This window comes from Opisthorchis viverrini (assembly GCF_000715545.1).
Source record: "Opisthorchis viverrini unplaced genomic scaffold opera_v5_21, whole genome shotgun sequence".
Taxonomy (NCBI): Eukaryota; Metazoa; Platyhelminthes; class Trematoda; order Opisthorchiida; family Opisthorchiidae; genus Opisthorchis; species Opisthorchis viverrini.
Genome location: NW_008751677.1, coordinates 1,585,821 through 1,606,027, shown reverse-complemented (window position 1 = coordinate 1,606,027; position 20,207 = coordinate 1,585,821). Strand labels below are relative to the sequence as shown.

The window sequence follows — 20,207 nt, the reverse complement described above, 5'->3', positions numbered from 1 at the left end:
TACTTCACAACGGCAGAAGGTACCGAAATGGTCCTCTTCTTGCTCCTACTGGGAACCTATGTGCTCAGAAATTTCAAACAGAAACTGCTTTAAAACAAGAATGAAAGAAAACACGCAAGAAAAATATCCAAAGTGTGCCTTAGAAACTGCTGAAGGTTCGAACAAATGATCAGAATGCATGAGGGAAATTCTTCTCGTTTGGAAGATGGGATAGTGTGGCCCAAAAACTTTGTCATGCCCACTTGACACACATTGAAAATTCTGGGTCTGTTTTCTAAGTACATTTACATCCTACTGACCAAAAACAGATTGGTTCCACCTACAGGCGGTTGCTTACGTGGATAAACGTATTTAGTCCAATAATTTTCTCGCGCGATGAGCAGTAAAAAAGAGCCAATGGGAAAAACGCTCCAAACACCAATCAGGCCCTCATCATGATAAAAAACGGTCCAGGAGATTTGTTATTTAATCCGCTCTGGTTCCATTTACAATAGTGTCGTTCGGCAACGCTCGAGACCGAAATAATGCTCCCTCTGACCGCATTCCTAATTACTTCTCTCCTCGTGCTGTCCCATGTAAATTTGGGTAAGTTCAAATCTCTGGGTTTCAACCATCTGTCCTCTAAATAAACTTTAGCGTCAACTGCACGCTTTACCGACCAGCTGGGCTTTGAAAGTCCTCAGAAAGACCTACTGGATTATGAAGGCAATTTCGACAACATAAAAGTAAGTTGATCCTGAGTTGCTAGTGCTTAGCGAGAAATTTGCTGCTTTCTAGTTGAATACGGGTGAATATGTTGATAACTCATAGCAGTTTGGAAAGAAAAATTGCTTAAAATGGAAGTTGTTTGTGTTACAGATAAATAGGCGTCTAATAGAGCGTGTTAGGGAGTATGGTGGCCAAAGAAGTGGCTACTATTTCAAATAAAATGTGAATGAAACTTTGAGCGCTTGCTCAGAGTAATTAATTAGTTCAGCTGATGTAAATAGTTTGACTGTAAGTGCTGGGGAGTTAAGAAAATATGAATTTGTTGGAAGCGTTTGATAAACATTCAGAGGATTGATAGCTGAACAGTCAGATTTCGGTTTTTCACGGCAAGGCAATAGGCTGTCAGGTTGGCTGAGTTTGAAAACATCCCGCAAGATCGCTTCGGAATATCGCACGGGATCAGTGTTCACAGTCGATTAAAAGTGGTTGTCGCTTATTTCGGATATTTAATTTTACGTTTGATTAGTTGGGAAGATTTAAGATAATTTTGGTCAGACTCCGAGTCCTTCATCTAATGACTCTTGTTAGATGTCATTTACAAATTTTATTGGTCTCTGTGAGTTACTGAGTATTACTACAATTTGCTTAGGGGGGTTAGGTGAATTTTTGGTCGAACTGGTCCACTTTACCACACATCCCCACCTGTCAGCTCGACTCAGACTCAGAACCTTTCTCTGACCTTGTGCCAATTCTGCACTTTTTGTTCTTTTCACACTTGGATGCTTGATGATTTCCAACAACTCGACCACCAATCGCTATGGCATAAACAGTAGTTCCCGTCTCAAAACTTTGACAATTTCAAATCCATTCTTGCCACGTTCTGCTGTTTGTTTTTCTCATGTGTCTGATGGAAATATCTTCTCCAACCGTCTGTCCTGACTAGTTCTTAATGCAGTCACCACATCATTTGATTCTGACTTTCTACCATTTGACAAGGCCATACATGTCAGGTTAGGTCAAATTCATTGCATTAAAGATTCAGTAGGGAAAATTACGCTGCGCTCGCAAACATGAAATGAGAATTTGCCGACCTACTTATGTGATCGACGAAGGGTTATGGGTAACTGAATTGCCTTACAAGTTTGCTGGTCTTGTTACACAGTCATCCTAAGAATGGTTTAGTTGTGTCGCTGAAGGGAACTTTATTTTCACTGTCGAATGTCGGATTATAATAAAACTCTGGCTTCGGTACTATTTCAACTGAATCAAATACCGGAAACCTCACTGCTTGGTTTACACTGAGTTCGTAGTTGTGCTCACTTTACTAATGGATTTTCAATATTCGCGTTCTCATGTGTGCAAGAGATGTAAAAACGCGATCAATAATCTATTATGCCAAGGTACCAGAACCTAAATCAGTATTTAAATCCAACTCTCCCATGTCTGTTCTATTGCTTCAGGACATTTTTATGACTTTGTCGCAGTTATGTCTAGTTTCTTTTGCTGATCTTACTCAAAGCAGGCGGTGTTTTAGCTACTCCAGCTATCAATTAACCAGTAGCTTTCTCTCTACTGTATTGTACAGTCTGGGTTTCATCAAACCTAGTGCAGTAAAACGGATTAATATGGGCCTTTTATGTACACCAGAGTAATTTGGGCTTATAGCGTCCATCAGGTGGCAGCTATAAATCATTCTCCAGAGTAGTGACCCCGTTGCTTGTTGCAATGACAGGTCGATAAGAAGTCGTGGTCACATAGACTCAGTGCGCACCGTGAAAAGAATGGGGTTCAACTTAGTCCAAAAGACGAATTGAATCTGTCCTGATGAGCGGAGTAATACGGTAAAATCCGTTCTAGAAAGTTAATACAGTCATTTTCGGAATGGAGATTTCACGACACCACTCTTTGGGAACTTTCGCTAGTTTGGGGGAACAACACAACTGGAAATTTAGTTCCATAGGAGCATAAACAACGCTTACATAATGTTGCTCATTCGTGTTCATGTACAGCACCTGTTGAAGGCAAGGTTTTGGGGTACCAAGCACTTAATACTAGACGACTTTGATAAGTAGAGTGGCTGTCACCAGATGTAGGGAGACCCAAAAAACACTTCACAGTCATCTACTCAAGTAGCTTTAAGTTAGCTACCGCTGAAGGACCAGCAACCGCTCTGAGCTTGAGGACAATGTTTCTTCCAGTACACCCCACCCCCCGGAAAAATTGCGTCCTCTATGGGTTGAGGCCGCAAAAGTACCATTGCAAGTAAACCTGAAACCCGCTTTGATACAAGATACCACTCACTTGTCTTTGTTGCCGAACGTCTGGCTACCAATGTACTCACAGTATAACAAAAGTTAGCTGGGCGCGGCACGTCCAAACTGTGTGAACGAGCATTCAGTAACAAGCCAGCAATGCAAAATCGAAAAATGAAGGTGCATGCCCTTTGGACTAGTAGTACCTATGTGCAACTCTTGCCTTCGTAACATGTGCTCTTTGCTGAGGTTCACGAGCTTTTCTGCACCGGGTTGGAGACCTAACAGGACATTCTTGAGCATGTCGTCACTGCTTAGCCTAAGATTCTTGCCAAAATTAGACCGTCTGTGAGTTGGGTTTGTGCTATGCAGCATTTTCAAAGAATGCTTGGTCAGTTCCGCGTACGTTATCCGAGTCCAGATCACGAGGAGTTTGGGTGTTGTTGGTGTTATGCGACTTCCAGGATGGGGTCTCTGTGACCTCGTCTGTGCTTGTTTGGAGACGTTACAAGAAATGGCAGCTAATCGATGTCAGTGGCGTTCGTGCTGTCAGTTTCTTTCCAGATTGTCTGATTGAGCGGTTGGAGGTGTAGGCACCTCAGTATGCTTGACATAGGCCAGCACTAGGTCCCCTCTCTCACCCACTCTTTTTCTCTTCTCTGTAGGGATTTTAATGCAATTATATATATATATAACTAGACAAACCTTATGGTTGTACGGCAGTGAAGCATCAGTGGCAACACTGATGTTGCTGTCTTTGATGATGATGACGTTCTTCCTAAGGAAAAGCTTTTCACACACTAATCCCTCCAAAAAATCCCCCCTCCCTTTGACTTTCTCCTAGTCACTGCATAGCAGTCAATCTGTCTGCAACCATTATGTCAGATTTGGTGTATAACAATTTATTCAGTCACACCAGGTACTGGCCATCCCGAGGTAACAAGTTTCTTTTCCAAAAACTTTGGGCACCAATCGTAGACCTCTTCAGGAGCAACAGACGCGTCAAGATTAAGTGAATTCAATATGAAATTTCCACTTTGGCGAATACGTTTGCGCTGCTTAGTTGCTCATTGTGAGTACCTTGCATTTTCTACGCGGAACACTTTCGTTCTATCATAATCAAGAGGATGAGTTGGGTTTCCCATTTAGGCCAAAATAATTTGAACTTCTCTCGGTGTTTCACCCTACTGAATCATCAAAAAACAAAGCAGTGTTAGGTTTCTTTTTGTAGTAAAAATAATACAGGGTAAAGTCCATACTTTTGCGTGGTGGTATCGTTGTAGTGATCATCGGAAACTGGATGAATGACAGTAAAAGCGGTTTGGCTAGATTCTGTATGCAACCCAAGGCAATTGTGGGACTAAGTGATGTTCATGAACTTCGCTCCTGTTTGGATCATGCTTATGTACTTGTTTAGTTTTCAAAGTTGGCACTGAACAAGAGCTCAAGTCGTCATCGTCTGGAGAGGGGTTATTAAAAAATTGTCAATAAATTTTCGGCATAAGTTCCCTAAAACAGTCGTCACAATCGTAATAACTTTCGGACAGCTGACCAAAGTTTAACATCAAATTATAGCGTAAACCAGCATCAATCGTCGGTTCTTGTTTCCTTATTTGAGGCAAGTGAAATCTTTATTTTAGCCTTTTCAAAAAATCGATAAAGCAGAGATTTACTGTCAGACAACCACAAGAAGCAGATTTTTTTTATTAAGATATCCTTGATAGGTCGTCAAAATATCACCTCCAAGAATGTGGCCCTGCAGAAGATTCCTGATTTTTTAAGCAGTTGCAGGATTTTCTCTCTAAAGCAAATTCAGCTGGAAATTCCCTTCAAAAGAACATAATTTATACGACTGATTTTGGTCACCGTATAAAGTCCTCGTACCTACAAAGGTCTAAGGCCAGGGAGTAGTGTTTCTTCGCCCTCAAGAGGCAACACACTCAGAAAAAGTAACCAACTTATCAGAGACGGGGTATAAACGTTACCGTGGCCTTAAATTTATAGTTAGAAGTCAGATTTTATTCAATCAAAATAAAGCATAACAATTGCTTGAATAAATGCCGCGTTTTTAGTATTTTGTACAAATATGGCATGATTTTACTCATAGCTTCCCAAGGAAGACCGCTCGTCTAGAAAATCATGGCTCAGCAAAATTCCCACAATGCTAATAGTTGATCCTCGGTGAGATAAACCAGCTACGAAACCTTCTTCATCTGCGATGTCGGTCGACAGATGTCCGCAGAACACAGTGTTTCCATCAGCAGTTCTTAAACATCTTGCTCACCAATACTGACGTTCATAAGTGAAAGGGTGGAATCATCTTTGTCTCACGTTTACCGTAACACTCCTTAAACTATCTACCTCACCAAACTGATCATTTACACTGATATTGTCCGCTGTCGGCGCTGGGGATACCACGGCAGTGTGTGCATGACTGTACTGCCTTGTGTGTCATTGAAACCTAATTCAAGGCTGAATGTCAGTCATAATTTTCCAGATATTTAGGACCGAAATGGACGTGGTTTACTGGACTGAGCCAACTTTCGCAAACAAATTATCAGCAAGAATGCACTTGGTGGTGGAGTTATAAAACCAGGAACTAGGAGTACACAGATTTCTAACTTGTACTGTTTTTAAATATGAACCCTTCCTATTGTTAGGCATCCTTTCCCTGCCTGTTCATTCCTTCTTTCAAATGAGTAACTGTGAGAATAACACTTCTGGAGTTTAATAGAATTAAAGCCACACCGCAATGTAGCCGCTAACGATCGTATGATGCTTTTGAATGGCAGATTCACAGATATTTCCTTTGGAACTTCTACTTTAAGTAGTATGGTAAAAAAGATAACGGACTGTACAAATGATCTGGAATTTTCAATTATAAACCTCATGTGAGCATTGTTTTGCACAAAAATTTCCAAAGAAAAATTCCATCGCATCTGTTACTCAAAACGCCAATAAAAACGATTCGGAATTCAAACACACACGGACGCCTGATAGAAAAGACTACATGTTGACACAAAACAGGTTGTTGTGTAATGGAAGTTGGTCAACCAGATTGAAAGAATTTAATTTATTCGTGCTGACAAACTGGAGGCAAACAAAGAAACCTATTGACACAACCGCAGGCCTAACAGGCAGGTAAATCGCTGTTTATTTGAATAAGAGCCGAAAGATGAAATAACTCATTTTTACCCAGGAAAATGACCGATAGGTGACCTCCGTCTTGAAAACCACCCTTTATTATTTTCGGTGTGTAAGCAACAGACGTTATTGTAGGCCTTTATTGAAGAGAAAACTAAAGGCCAATGATATAAGGCATTGTTCTTCGTAGTTTAGGTGATTGCGGAATTTGCCGATTTCACTTTCACACCGGTCTCTAGAACAAGTTAGTCTGTTCGAACGTGACAATTCGGATGCGCCCAGTGTACGTTGCTTGAGTGGTGTAACATGTCAGGTGTCCGGAGTTTAAACCTCGTCATGACCAAAGAGGTGCATTGGTGATGAGCTCTAATATAAGACATAAACTTGAGTCCATAGCTTCCTGACTTTGATGTGGATCGCCAGGAATAATTAGTAATAACAATAATATTAATAGCGAGGCTAGGAGAAGTGCTGTTCGAAGAAGACAGAATTGCACGTGAATTCTTCGTAGCGCCTTAACTTACCAACCTGGATGTTCGCTCGATCGATTAACAGCCGATTCTCTTCAGCGCTTTGAATGCTAATCCCTATCAATAGGGGTCTAATGGGTAATCGGTGAGTAAGCACCATGTCTGAAAATCCTAGAGTGCCAAACGTACTTTCTCATTCGAATAAAACCCGTACAACGTTTGTAGACCTTGGTTCGTTTTTCAACAAAAGACTGTTCTCTCACTCGCTGGAGGTAAAGTAGTACTCTTGTAACCCAAACCAATTTCCATTTATGGTCCTATTCAAAACTGAACGCATGTTGGAAACGTAACTTTCCAGGGCAGATACCAGGTGTTGAAAAAGATCGCGTAAAAGGCCCAAACTCCTTGAAAATGGTGATCTAGGTAGCAGCATCTCTGCATAGACGATTGACGAACAAAACGGCGTGTTAGTTTACCGCGTTTGCAAGAGAATTTTGTTGCAAACTACATCAGAAGGGTTGTATCAAGGGCAAGACCGATAGGCACCTGAAGGTATCTAGGAAACTGGTTGGTCTGATCGATTGATTGTCGCGAGATGTCGTACGAACTCACAGGCAGCTATGGTGATCCATGTCGGTCATACTGCACACGAATGAAAGATGATAACACTTGCAAACCAGTAACAGTATTTCGCATGCGAACTTTGTTAGCACACGATAGCTTCTGAGATAGCAACAACTACTAGCCGTTCTGTAGTGGCAAGGTACGGTTTGCAAACTAGCAAGTAAATCGAGAAATACACTCATTTGTAAATCAATTTGGTTTTCACGAGAAACTCAATTGAATCTCTCGTTTATTATAGTCTACAACTGAATGTGCTACACACAGGCCGCCTCGTGATTCAGTTGGCACGATATTCGAGATGTCGCAGTATATTTTCACAGAGGAAATGAGTGTGCAAATGGGTATATTTCTCGAAAACAGTTTACTTTGAGTTAAAGTAGAAAATAAGGTTGACGTAAACTCGGGGACTGCGCCTATCTGATCAGCCCTAAGGAGGGCGAAACCGTTCGTGGGCTGTCGAAGAGTTTTCTAGTTATCAGAAACCCCGTTAGTAGTTTACTTTATGTTGACAAGTAAACCAATGAACTTCTCGGAAGGTTGTTACACGCTTGCGTCATCATCTACATCAGGAACTGATTCCCGTCAGTGCTAGTCTTTGAAAATTCCTTACTCTACCATAGCAGTAAACATCTGGTAGACCATATTCCGGCCCCATACCAAATCACCTCTAAAATCGTCTCTAAAATAGTGCCAGGACCAGTTGAACAGAAAGGTTGAGGTCGCTGATTTCATTTCGAACGGACGTATTCTGGTGACAAGTTTATGCTAGTGCTTAGCTGAGATACACACTTGAGATATGCTGATGACAACTGATCCTGTTTTCAGCAACCCCGTGAGTAGTTTACTTTATGATGACAAGTAAACCATTAAACTTCCCGAAAGGTTGTTACACGCTTGCGTCATCATGCACATCAGGAACTGATTCCCGTCAGTGCTAGTCTTTAAAAATTCCTCACTGTTTACCATAGCAGTTAACATTTGGTAGGCCATATTCCTGCCGCATACCAAATCGCCTCTAAAATCGTTTCTAAAACAGTGCTAGTACCAGTTGAACCGGATGATTGAGGTCGCTGATTTCATTTCGAGCGCACATATTCTGATGACAAGTTTATGCTAGTCCTTAGCTGAGACACGCGCTTGAGATATACTGGAACATGCTGATGACAACTGATCTTTTCACCCAGTGGAAGACCGGAAAATATCACGTGATATTACAGAAGGATCCGTCAAAAATGCCATCCTGTAATCCAGATAAGTATTACATTATCCAATAAAGTGAGGTTAGAAAGTATCTTCTTGAGGTTAGATGAGATGATGTAAGGGGAGCCAAGTAAAAAATAACAGGTGACGCTGAACGAGAGTCTGAAGGCAAATAGAACGTTGTATTTGTCTGGGAAAGCATGAGGTATGCCAATATACCGTACTGTTACTACCACATAGTGTTCCTTTCTCTCGGCCTTTGTATTGTCCACCCATCAAAAAACGCTGTCTTCCGGTCCCTCTGACATTCAGTGTAGGAGTTCAAGGCGTTCAGTCAAATTCACAATTAAATCTACGATCACCCTAATGTCATCGTCAGTGGCTGTGCACTATCTTTATACAGAAAGTGGCTTGCGTTACAGAAGCAGTAACTCGTCTCCACGGCGTTTATTCCTGTCTCCGTGTGTGTAACCAGAGGCGATAATTTTGTCTGAAATCTATGATATACAGAATGAGCTGAGTGATATGTAATCAATCTTTAGACCATATATCAACTCGTGAAACTAGTGCTTCCCAAAGGCTGTTTTGATTACTCAGGTTGTCCGAGCATGCTGAATGTCATGTGCATTGGCCACAAACAACTTATTGATAGTTTGATTTTCCAGTTTATCAAACTACATACCAAGGGGGCAAAGGTTGCCTCTACTAGAGTCTTCATCGCCAGAAAATGAGAGCGTGAGAGACAGCAAAGCACTGGAGGCGACGGCATGATCGGATAGTTTAAGGAATTGGGTGGAACTACGATTTGAAGGAGATAGCTCTGGTCTGCGAGCATCGCTGACTTTGTGGTTGAACTATGCCAATGAGTGTCCTTAACCATTGATTAGTTAAGGCTTGGGGCCCATCTATCCACCCGACAGAATTTACTGATTTTTGTTTTCTTTCGGTAGCTTCCACTCAATATAGAACTGCGTGAAAAGAGCTCTTCGAGGATGCAGACATTTATTGTTCAATTGTACAAATTAAGGGTCTCTGACAGGCTAAAAAAGACAAATCCATCGGAACTTGTTTTACTGGATATGAGTACCGATCGACAATTGCCTTCACTGAGCATTGAGTTTCGTATTCGACGAAACCCTTTGCTATTGAGGTAAAACAAATAGAATTAAGGCTAACCTCAATTCCACGTGATTCAGTTGACAGTGTCGCGCGATCGCTTGTCGTTTCGGTCTTGTCCTCTTTGTGTGGGCGCATAGGCCGCGTTGGCTGATTAACGGATATTATGCACCGACCAACAGAGAAGGAATTTCTCTCAGTACAACACGTGCAGCTTGGCGACAAACGGATCGCATACTTATTAAAATTATCTGCCACAGGCATTATCAACCCCATGCGTTTGATCCGAAATTGATGGTAAGAGTTCGGAGAATTGACTCGGTGGTTTGGCTCAAGTACAGCAATGATTCCCCTGGTTACACTGGCTAGAATTCACTTCCACGAAATGCAACCATACCAGGAAGTTCAAAGGAGGGCAGTCATATTGAGGGTAGCGCGACATCGTACTACTAGCAAACGTTCTACGAGGCGGTTTGGGAGTAAAGTCGTACTGTCCTCTGCGACAGGAGGGTGGTGGCAGTACGATGTTTCCCAGAATATTCATATTAATGGAAGCAGTGATACTGCTTTTCCCACAATAAGAATGAATTAGAAGAGGTCGGCCCTAGGTACTGTACACACCAATCACACAACTGTTGACCGTGATCACCGGCGCATTATTCAATACGGTCGAAATACTTTTAAAACCAAAGAGTCTGGAACTGCTCTAAAGGAGCTTGATGCGCGCAGAAGTATGAAAGGAAATGTCTTAATCACTTCGCCCTCGGGTTGGGACAAACCCTGCAGCCGATCAGGTCAGACTATTGAGTCCTTTGCTCTGGAAAGGTTCTCTAAGAAAACCCTACTGCCCGCTGCTCTGCGGGTCGAACTTTTGAGTCCAAGTCTAGCGTGAGCATCCCTGAACAAAACTCTACATCCTCCCACTGCCTTGTGGGTCAGACTTTTCAGGCAGAGGCTCAAGGTTGCGGACCGCAACGAAACTCCCTTCCTCGGCCTGAGCAACCAGGAATTATCATTCGCCCGTAAAGTGCTGTGTTCACCGATGTCCACTTCCAACCCCTTCCCCACGATCAAACAAATCATGCTGGGTCAGCTGACTATCAGTTACCTGACCGATGCATTCCTCTACCTATCCATAATAAACAAAATAACAAAAAGAGATTTTAATGTCCGTATTCTCTATCAAATTGGAAAAAAGACAGTAGTTGCTGAAACCATATGCTCCCTTGAAATTGATGTAAGCTGTGTTTCCTGAACAAGCATAAATGACCCAGGCGCGGCTGTGCATCTCAGAACGCCAAATATCCAAATTTCCTCCTCTCTGCCTATCCGGTGATCCAAAAGCGATGACTCCGGGTATGTACAACGGGAGAGTTGCGCTCAGCCACAAAGCTAGATAGACATTACTGGGTTGTATCCCAGTGAATGGGTGTCTTTTTGCCGTCCGTTTATCCAGCTAACTCAGGCTCAATACCTTTTGACATAAAAAACGGTGCCTGTTTGTTGCGTCGGCGTACGCCCCAAAGGGGTACAGTTCTGAAGCTGAGGGAACTCTCTACCGAGAGCTCTCTAGGCTTATTTGTTAAGAAAGAAGCACTGCCATTCTGATCCTTGCGGCTGATATGAATGCTTAGGTATATATATATATATATATATATATCGTACCGTTCCCAAACAGTGTGCCCCCAAGATACGCTAAGCCTCGTTTTTAATCGGAGCACAGTCTCCCGAAGGCACAGGATTTAAGCCGAATTTTTGTAAAAATTTTCTGCACTTGCCAGTTACAAACCACTGATACGAAGGACATTGTGGTCGAGAGTGGTGCAGGAATTAAACTGGATGTTATCCCCGTGGAAAATGATAGTATGAAAGCAGTCAAGATTCTATATCATCAAACGCTTGGTTGGTGGATCTAACGTTGACAACTATTGGCCCCGATGAATAAGACAGGACGTTCGTGAAAAAAAAACAGGTGGAAGTCAAGAACGCTTCCCGTGAGCACTCTGCTTGTTTGTCCTGACTTTCAGAACAGAATTCTTTCCACTCTTATGAAAGGCCTGAATCCCTGACCCAGTTCCGCAGCACTTTCTAAGTCATTACGCATATGGGCTGATCAGAAACTAGTCTGGAGGGTTAGAGTCTGTCCGCAATTTAAAGTCCAAATTCTCAAGATCTTGACTGATGCCTTTTATCAGCATCCCTGCATTGGGTTATAATTGCTGTGCTTTGCATTCTCGAAAAAAACCGCTTTTTTTCGAGGCAGTCTCATACCTTGCTTATTGAGAAAGGGGTACTGAGTTTGTCTAAAAATGAAAACACTTCTGACATTTTGGTGTGTTTTTTACTGTGAAAGATGTGCAGAGTGCTGTGTCCAACCAAGGCAAATAATCCTCAGTGCAATTTAATGTGTTTCTTTGCCCTACAGTGTGAGCTTCATGCGAATGTGATTACTCTTTCCGATAGTTGTTTTGTGCACGTCGCTGTAAAGTGTGTCCTGTCATTGGTTCAATGGCACTATTGACAATAATGGTATCCCCGAATGGACATCAGTTGTTGTCAGTTTAACAAAGCAGCAGTTTGGAGTATATGATAGCAGATGAATTATAATTACTCCCGAATGAGGCTAGAAAATTGAGCTACACTTTCTTGAAACACTCTCTTGAAAAGTGGTCCGTCTGTCGAGCTTCAAAAACATTGAGAGGAAGCCATTTCACTCCCTTTGTGAATCTGCATTATATATCTATATATATGCTATTCACCGTTAAGAGCAGTTTATACGAGATTTAGGTTAGCACCCAAAATATATGTTTTCTTCAGATCAACCAACACAACTCGAGCAGTAATTTGTGCGAATGGATGTCCCTTCAAATACGAAACCTTTATCTGCCTTTCCGGCCTAAAACACCATCAGATCATCCGGTCAGGGGGGCTATTCCATAGTATATTTACAGTGGGCCATGGGCGTCCCGGGAAACTTCAGATAAAGGAGCTTAATTTTTTTGGTCGGCCGGATTTCCTTTACAGCCGTATAAGTCTTGACTGTGCTGTACAAAGATCATCAAGCTACAAGCAGTTTTTTCTGAGTTACCCGATGTTATGGCGTCATGAATGCAGGGTTATGAAACCAAACAACCGTACATACCTGGTGGTTTTAAAAACAATGTATGAATGCGGTCTGGCCTCTTATATACAAGAACTTCGTGTGTTCGTTCGTTTGATCACCGGTGCCTTCGTTTCATAGCATGTGTCGTTTGGCTCCGGAATGTCCACAGCAAGTTTTCACATGATAACGTGTCCGAACTGCTGGAGCAGCAAATCCAGTTGATCGGATTAAGGTTGGCCGGACGTGATGGACGCGTTCAACCGTCTTGTAACACAATGCGCTGTTCCTACCTTTAGTTCTAGTTGGCAAAAAGTTCACGCGGGACGGGACAAGACTTAGTGATGCGAAATGAATATGACCACTGTCCAACTGACTACCACGGGGTTTCGTTCCCTCATGGCTGAATCCACATAGTTCTGTCACACAGCACAGTAAACAAACAAGCCCAGTAGTCAGGATGCCACCTATTTCAAGGCTTGTCTGTCGTTATCCCTCGGACTATTGCTCATCCAGATTGGCAACGGATACTGGTTCCATACGGTCGGTGACGGCTACATCCAGCAGAATGTGCAGTACTGCTAGAATTCGCACGCAGCTCGTTCTTGAGCTTTTACTCAGAAATCAACATCACACAAGCATATTAAAGGTGATGTTCGTGTATAAAGAAATAGTTATTTTAGAAAATACGTCAATTTTTTGTTCCCTTTGAGCTGTATTGAAGTCGTGGAGAAGTATGATCTATTCACATGTGCGGATAAGGAAATGTGTGCTAGTCATGGAAATGCCTGATCACTGTTGATCCTTTCAGCAGTATCTAAGGCACCAGTAGCATCAGATGCTTTCTGACATCAGCCATTGATCAACCAAGAAACCAGAGTTGACCCATTCCGACCTACGCTGGTGGTGAGACTTCTGCACAGAGCGTATGAATCAAGTCATTAGTTGCTGTAATAGAAGCAGTAGCAAGATCAGCGGGGCAAGCTATGGCACTTGGGGATTATTTGTTGCCTGCGTAATCCGATGGTTATCTGAGGCAAGAACAGGGCTGACCATGATAGTGATATGTGCCCACTGAGATCGATCGTTTGTTGGTCACGAGCTTGTCCGCACCGTTAAAGCTCCAAGGTCAGTTGCGACTTCATGCGTGACAGCTTTTTCATTGCAGAGGTTGACCCCAGGTTAAAAATTGTAACTAGACTGAAAGTACGACAGGCTCTGGTTGAAATAACAAACTCTCGAAACTCTCACCGCTGCCAAACTAACTGAACCGCATATGATACATCTTTCTGAGTGTACAGACATCCTGCAGGTCTAGTTACAATGGAAGGACAAGTAGTCCGCCTCATTGTACTCACCAACATTACAGTTGTCCGACTTCTACTGAATCATCAAAGTGTGCTACAAGTACCACTTTAGCCCACCTACCCCACTTCACCATCAAATGAAAATACATCATGCTTTTCTTGCGCTATCTTTTTCCTGAGGCCAGATTTGACCGCCGCTTTCACTGCCAACTGCTGAACCAGTCGTTATTAAGCTCTTAATCCAAACTATTTTCCACACAAGCCAATTCGCAAGATCTTGAACAGTTCCAGACGAACGGCGTAAACCCACCTCGTATTACTCCTTGAATCAGGCACCCACATTCACCATCTCGTAAGCCTGCTTGTATTTGCCAGTTCATGTCTCAGTAACTGCTGATTTTTAACCATTCGCGTCACGAATCGTGTCGTACTTAATCGATAAACAAAATGCTACGAAAAGGCTCATTCACATTTTTGTCAAGACAGTTCACAGATAACAGAAGGCTCTCATTATCATATACCACGGGGAGAAGATTCCTCCCTTTCTACTTGCTCGGTTGTAGCATAAAACCTATTGTCCTCGGATTCATCTGGGAGTCGGGCGTGCAGTTCTGTATTGTTCGCTTGCAAAAGAGCACATTCCATGAACCAGATAGTATCCTCACAGAGAGAATTCTTAGTAAAGTTTCGTTTATTCCTAATTAGTCCGTAAGTGGTAGGTCGTTTTACTGAGGTTCATGATGGAACATGATGCAACCGATTTCTCCGAACTACAAACTCCACGACTCAGTTCGAAAACAAAATACTATGTTCGATTATTGTATGAGGGTATCGGTCAGTGGTTCCGACGTTAGGCAACCAGAAATACTATGATTACAACTAGTTTGCCCATTAAGTAGCGACAGTGAAATTTTTAATGTGAAACACCTTCCGACTCATTCAAGCATAATGATTTTTCAAACCAAAGGATTCAGCTTTTGAATTTGTAGCCTTGAGTAATCTATTGTTCCACGATTAGAGACCAGAAGTGTTCAGCACCGACAGGCCCCAGCAAAAACAAAACAGTTGCTTAACGCGTAACTAGTCACATCTTAGTAAGACCATACAATCTGTAGTGTATAATAGGTGTTGTGGTTGCCTTGAATGACAGTATACCGGCTTTTGGAGCTGAAATTACATGTAGATCAACTTTGACTGTTGTGTTCAGTGCTCACGTCCTCTGAAGTGTGCCTATCCGAAACTAACTGGTTAAATAATCGAATACAATTTCAACCGTCACCAACTGTACTTTTGTACCTCCATTTCTGTAAAGTACAACTGTGATAAATTGCAGGAATATTGACCACTGTCTTGTAGATCCTGCTATATTTCCAGCTATGCGTAAGGAACGACAGGTGAATTCGGGCAAGAAGGGTGACTTGACTCTGAATATGTCTATCCCCTGTCAGCATGACAACTGAGCATTCCACCAAGAATGATTTCATTTTTCCGATCAATGGTTTTATTTGAGGAACAGGAAAATGGAACAGTAAATATCTGGAGCGCTCACGTGTTGAACAGACATTGGTTGGTTGATTTCCGCAAGTCACCTGATCAATACCTTTGTAACCAAACTGTTTGCTTGAACCTTTCTTGTTCATATAATCTAGGCTGGCTTATTTTGATCGGTAGCGTTTCAGTTATCACAAAAACTTCCGGGTTGGTGATGCACAATAAGATTCGGAATGAGTTGACGGGTGTCTGGATTTTGACGATGCACTTCGGAATGTGTACTGCCGCAAGTTCCGCAAAGCATCTACCCTGCTGATGTAAGCACCCTCGCAGATGCAGGAGAACTCGTAGACCACATGGCGAGCACTTAGGTTAGGCAATTCAGACGCACTCTTGCGCACATCAAATTCTCTCTTGACCGGCTACATCCTAAACAAGTCCTAGCACAGTAGCGATCTTGCGTTTTATATCGGTGTTAACTTAGCAGCCTTTGAACTGAAGAAAAAAGTTATACATTTCTTACTGCCTAAGTAAATTGGGGCTGTCTATGTTCAACGAAAACGCCAGATAACTGTTCTGCAGCAGGGTTTCTTCAGGAACTCCTCCTTCTGCACCCTTTGATCCGGGATGCAGTCTCCACGCACTGTGGAGACCCTGACACTGATCACATGACTTGCAGAAGCCAGCCAATCAGTGTCTATTCAACATTGTTCTAACTCTTCATCCGTGTAACTTGCATGTTTGACGTTCACGAGTGAAAGAAGTAAGAGATATGGTCACATACCGCAGCCTACATCTTTTGTGAGTTCTAATCAGACGGATAAAGTTGGCGCAATGTTTCAACTATTGGGAGCATTGGCTACATTTTGTTTTTGGTAGTTGGGGCCCGTAGGTTGTCCACGTAAACGAAAGTCAATAGCAGGCGGAAAAGAAAATTCCACTGACTCATTTTCAGAATAGGAGTTTGTTTAGATAACAACCAGGTGAACTGGCTACCAGGGAAGCATTTAGGTCGGGGACAGCTCAAAGTACCCTGAGATGTAACACTGCTTAAAGTATCCATAAAGGCAACCCAAAAAACTGCCTTGTAGGTTCCGATGCTGAAGTTCATCAAGGCATGACCCCGTGCTGCAGCCCAGTGGATATGAAAGTTGGTAATTACGGAACGAATATGTGTAAACCGCTATCCAATGTTCCGTTCCCAGAGACAAATCCAGCTCCTTAACAGAATTCGTCACTCAGAGACTGGAAGGTTCACACTGCGAATGCGTCGATAGTGTTTGTCGCTTAGGTGAGAATGCCTCCCATTATTAAACTGACTTCTCAATCGTCTGTTGGACTAGTCCCCATATAAGTAATCTGATCTGGCAGTCCGTCTTCTCGCTACAATATCACCACTGATTTATCCGTGATACACTACTCATAAGGTTGCTGAAAATTCGTCCAAAGCCCACGACCGGCTTAGCCCTTCTTGTGACTCATCAAGCAGGCGCATTCCCGGAGTTTCCGGCAACCTTATGTTCTACTTAGAACGAAATTGCACGAAATTAGCGAAATGCACTCAAATGAGTGTATTTCACCAATCATCACTGGGTGTTTATGGACGAATGTTTCCATCTTATGCATGTATGTGTGTTCTCCCAGAAAACGGTCCAAATAATTCTGTGATTTTACACTTTGTTTGGTTCGTTGACACAGACTGTCACAAGTGCCGATCGTCATATTTAGCGCATCATCATCATCATCGACAGCATGACATCAGTGTTCAACACCGAGGCTTCACTGCCTTACAACCATAATTTATTTGAAAGGCTTACTGTAAAGAAAAGAGTAGAGGTGGACATGGAAGGGACTTAGTGCTAGCTTACCACAATCATTCCGAGGTGCCTACACCTCCAGAAATTCACTCAGGCAATCTGGCTAGAAACTGATAACAAGAACGTCACTGATATCGGTTGGCAGCCCCATCTTGTAGTGTCTTCAATCAGGCACAGTGAGGATCACGCGGTCCCCATCCTGGAAGGCGAGTAGCATCGACAGCACCCAAGTGTTTCGTGTTCTCCTTCCATTTAATGTGACTTAGCTCCCTGCCATTAGATGCACTCCCATACAGACCTAGGCAGGCTACACCCTCAAGGCCATCCATGCAGCTCTAGTTTTTGCTTTTTGTTGGTAATCCCCAATCGAAATGTGAGGAAAATCTGCTAAACTATCGAAATAATTCTAATTTTCAATGGATCCCTAGCAAATGAAATTACTAATGGTGGCCTTCATCATACTTCTTGACCAAACCTTCATTTGGTATCACAAAAGGATCATACAGCCCAGGTGAGTCTGAAGTGGACTGTATGCAACCGAATCACACCCAAATATCATGTTGCCCAGCATATTTACTTTCAACAAGGTTGGTCTAAAGGCAGCGGGATTCAACTGGATTTTAGCTAACTACGACAGTTGATTCCCGCAAAAGTACCGTCTGTTCTTAACAAATAAAGAATAAATCTGTTATTTCGTAAACCAAAGAAAATTTGATTGATTGATACCATTCTTACGTTATATGGAATCATTTGTGGTTGATTTTCAATTTCATGGGTACGAAAAAACTTAAGAAGATCCTATTAAAACTTTATTGCCTACAAAGTGATCAACATACTTTCTTGAGTGCCCGGACAAAATGCCATTATACGCAAGTCAGACATGGATAAAATAGGTTGATGAATAGTCAGTGAACCTTCGAGAAGGCACAAAATTTAAACTAGTCAAGAAGAAGAACCTGTCGCACGAAAGAAAACCCGCGGCTAGTCAGCATCGTGACGAAACCCCTGCCAGGGAACCAACAGGTGATCCCGTTTCGCGTTTTCCTAAAATCTTTATCAGTCATAAGTTCGACTGTAGGGTTGGTTTGTACAATACCGCTCAGAATGGAACACATGTTTACTCGAATCTAGCTGATGAGCAATATGACTGCCATGTTCTTGGTCACAGAAGTGAGTGAATTCGAGAGGCTTTAAAGACGGTAAAGAGGGCAAAGTGACGTCTGTAGGTCGTGTCATTTGCTACGCGACACTATACAGACATGTGGATAGTAGATGTTCCAGCAGAACTTCATTGATATGTACTGCTTGTTGCACACCAACTTGCTTCCTATTGTGCGGAAGCTCTCTGAGAATCTACACTGATGTTTTTGCTTACCACGGTTGAACGCATCAGAACTTTTCGAGTACTTTTGGCTACTGGTTGTGGTTCGAGTAGTTCATCCTGACTGTTTTGTAGGACAGTAGGTCCGCAGTCGGTTCCATCCGAAGAAACGAATGGATATGGTTTTAGCTATTCTATGGGACATCCGAAAACTCCTAAGAGGAGGGAGGACCATCAATCATGTTGAAATCTTTTATCTTAATGGATAGACCAATCAAACTCCGGTTTTCTACACCAGTTTCAACCGGCCAATCAGTGAGGAGAGGGGGGAAATTTGCGAAAACCACTCCGCTGAAGGGCGAAAAATGCTTCGGTTCAATTTTTGGACCGCGGAAGAATCGTATTGTTGTACCCCAGGAGGTGAAATATGTAATTAGAAAACATTTTGTTCCAGACAAGTGGGTTCCGCCCTCAAGGTGGACCAGTTTCTGAACAACAGATGATGCAACCTCAGAGACGTGTCTGGAGATAGAGGCACCTCAGAATGATTGTAGTAAGTTAGCACCAAGTCCATTCCCTGTCCACATTTGTTCCTTCCTCCACAATAAGGCTTCCAATAAAGTCATGATCGCACGGCAGCGAAGCTGATGATGACCAGAAAATTTGGCTTGCTTCTCTCTATAGAGAATTATAAGATATAACGAGAGTTAATCACTAGCACCCTCAGTGCGCAGATATCTTACAGATTGAAGGAGATACGGAGACTGAGGTAATGGCAGGCAGTACAAGTACCGACAGGAGCTATCCAAAGCCAGGGTTGGGTCCGAATCTGCCTTTGATACTTTCACGTCATAGCTATTCAATTATTTCGAACTCTCCATCCTTGTAGGCGAGTAACAGCGACAGAACCCAAACGTTTCGTATGTTTATCAACCCCCCTGCAAGCGCAAGGGTGGGCCACCTCTCAGCTTCCGCCACTCTGAACTGGGCATTAAAAACAGCGCCCCGTTCGTTTGAGGATGGTTCGGCACAAGCCATAAATGTCCCAACCAAACGCGGATTCTGGTACTGGACACATTCTTCAGTGGAAGTACCCGTTGCACAACCGAAAACTCGCTTTCTGACCGCCTCGTTAGGGATCCACCGACGCCGACATACACAACCTCCGGTCCTCAGACAACAGCTATCGGACACTTAAAGACGTGTCAATTCCGCTGCTCGAACAAGCCAAGTCTCACAGCCATACAGCAAAAAATCTCGTACTATAGCCTGATACACACATCCTTTGAGATTCAGGGATATACCGCTTTACGGACTTGGTGACTTAAATTAGCAAACGCGATCCCAGCCTTGCAGATTCATGTATTGGCCTCATCTGCCACACTACAATCAGAAACAATACAAGTCCAAAGGTAAGTAAAACGCTCCACAAATTCGGATGCACCCCGCTAGATTGTAAGAGGCGGGCTCAGTGACTGCCTGTCCACGAGCATGACCTTGCACACTGTGGGTGCAAAGTGCATACCAGAGGACGGGATAGCTTTGGTCAGTTCATCCAAAAACACCTGGGCCTTCTTCACTTTTTCAGAGACAAAAAATGATATTGCCTTCATACTCCAGATTGACAAGGATTTCGTCACAGACTATTTGAAAGCGG

The 20,207-nt window shown here is 42.8% G+C and overlaps 1 protein-coding gene across 1 annotated transcript in view; it reads left to right on the top strand.

Moving 5' to 3' along the window:
• Positions 1-504: 504 nt before the first annotated feature.
• The window catches only part of T265_01898 (hypothetical protein), a gene marked incomplete at both ends in the record, with an annotated part of 26,818 nt that continues 7,115 nt past the window's right edge, over positions 505-20,207 (top strand). Inside the window, 2 exons of the mRNA XM_009166024.1 lie at positions 505-585; positions 637-725. Coding sequence (XP_009164288.1) covers positions 525-585; positions 637-725 — 150 coding nt within the window. The remainder of the gene's footprint in view (positions 586-636; positions 726-20,207) is intronic.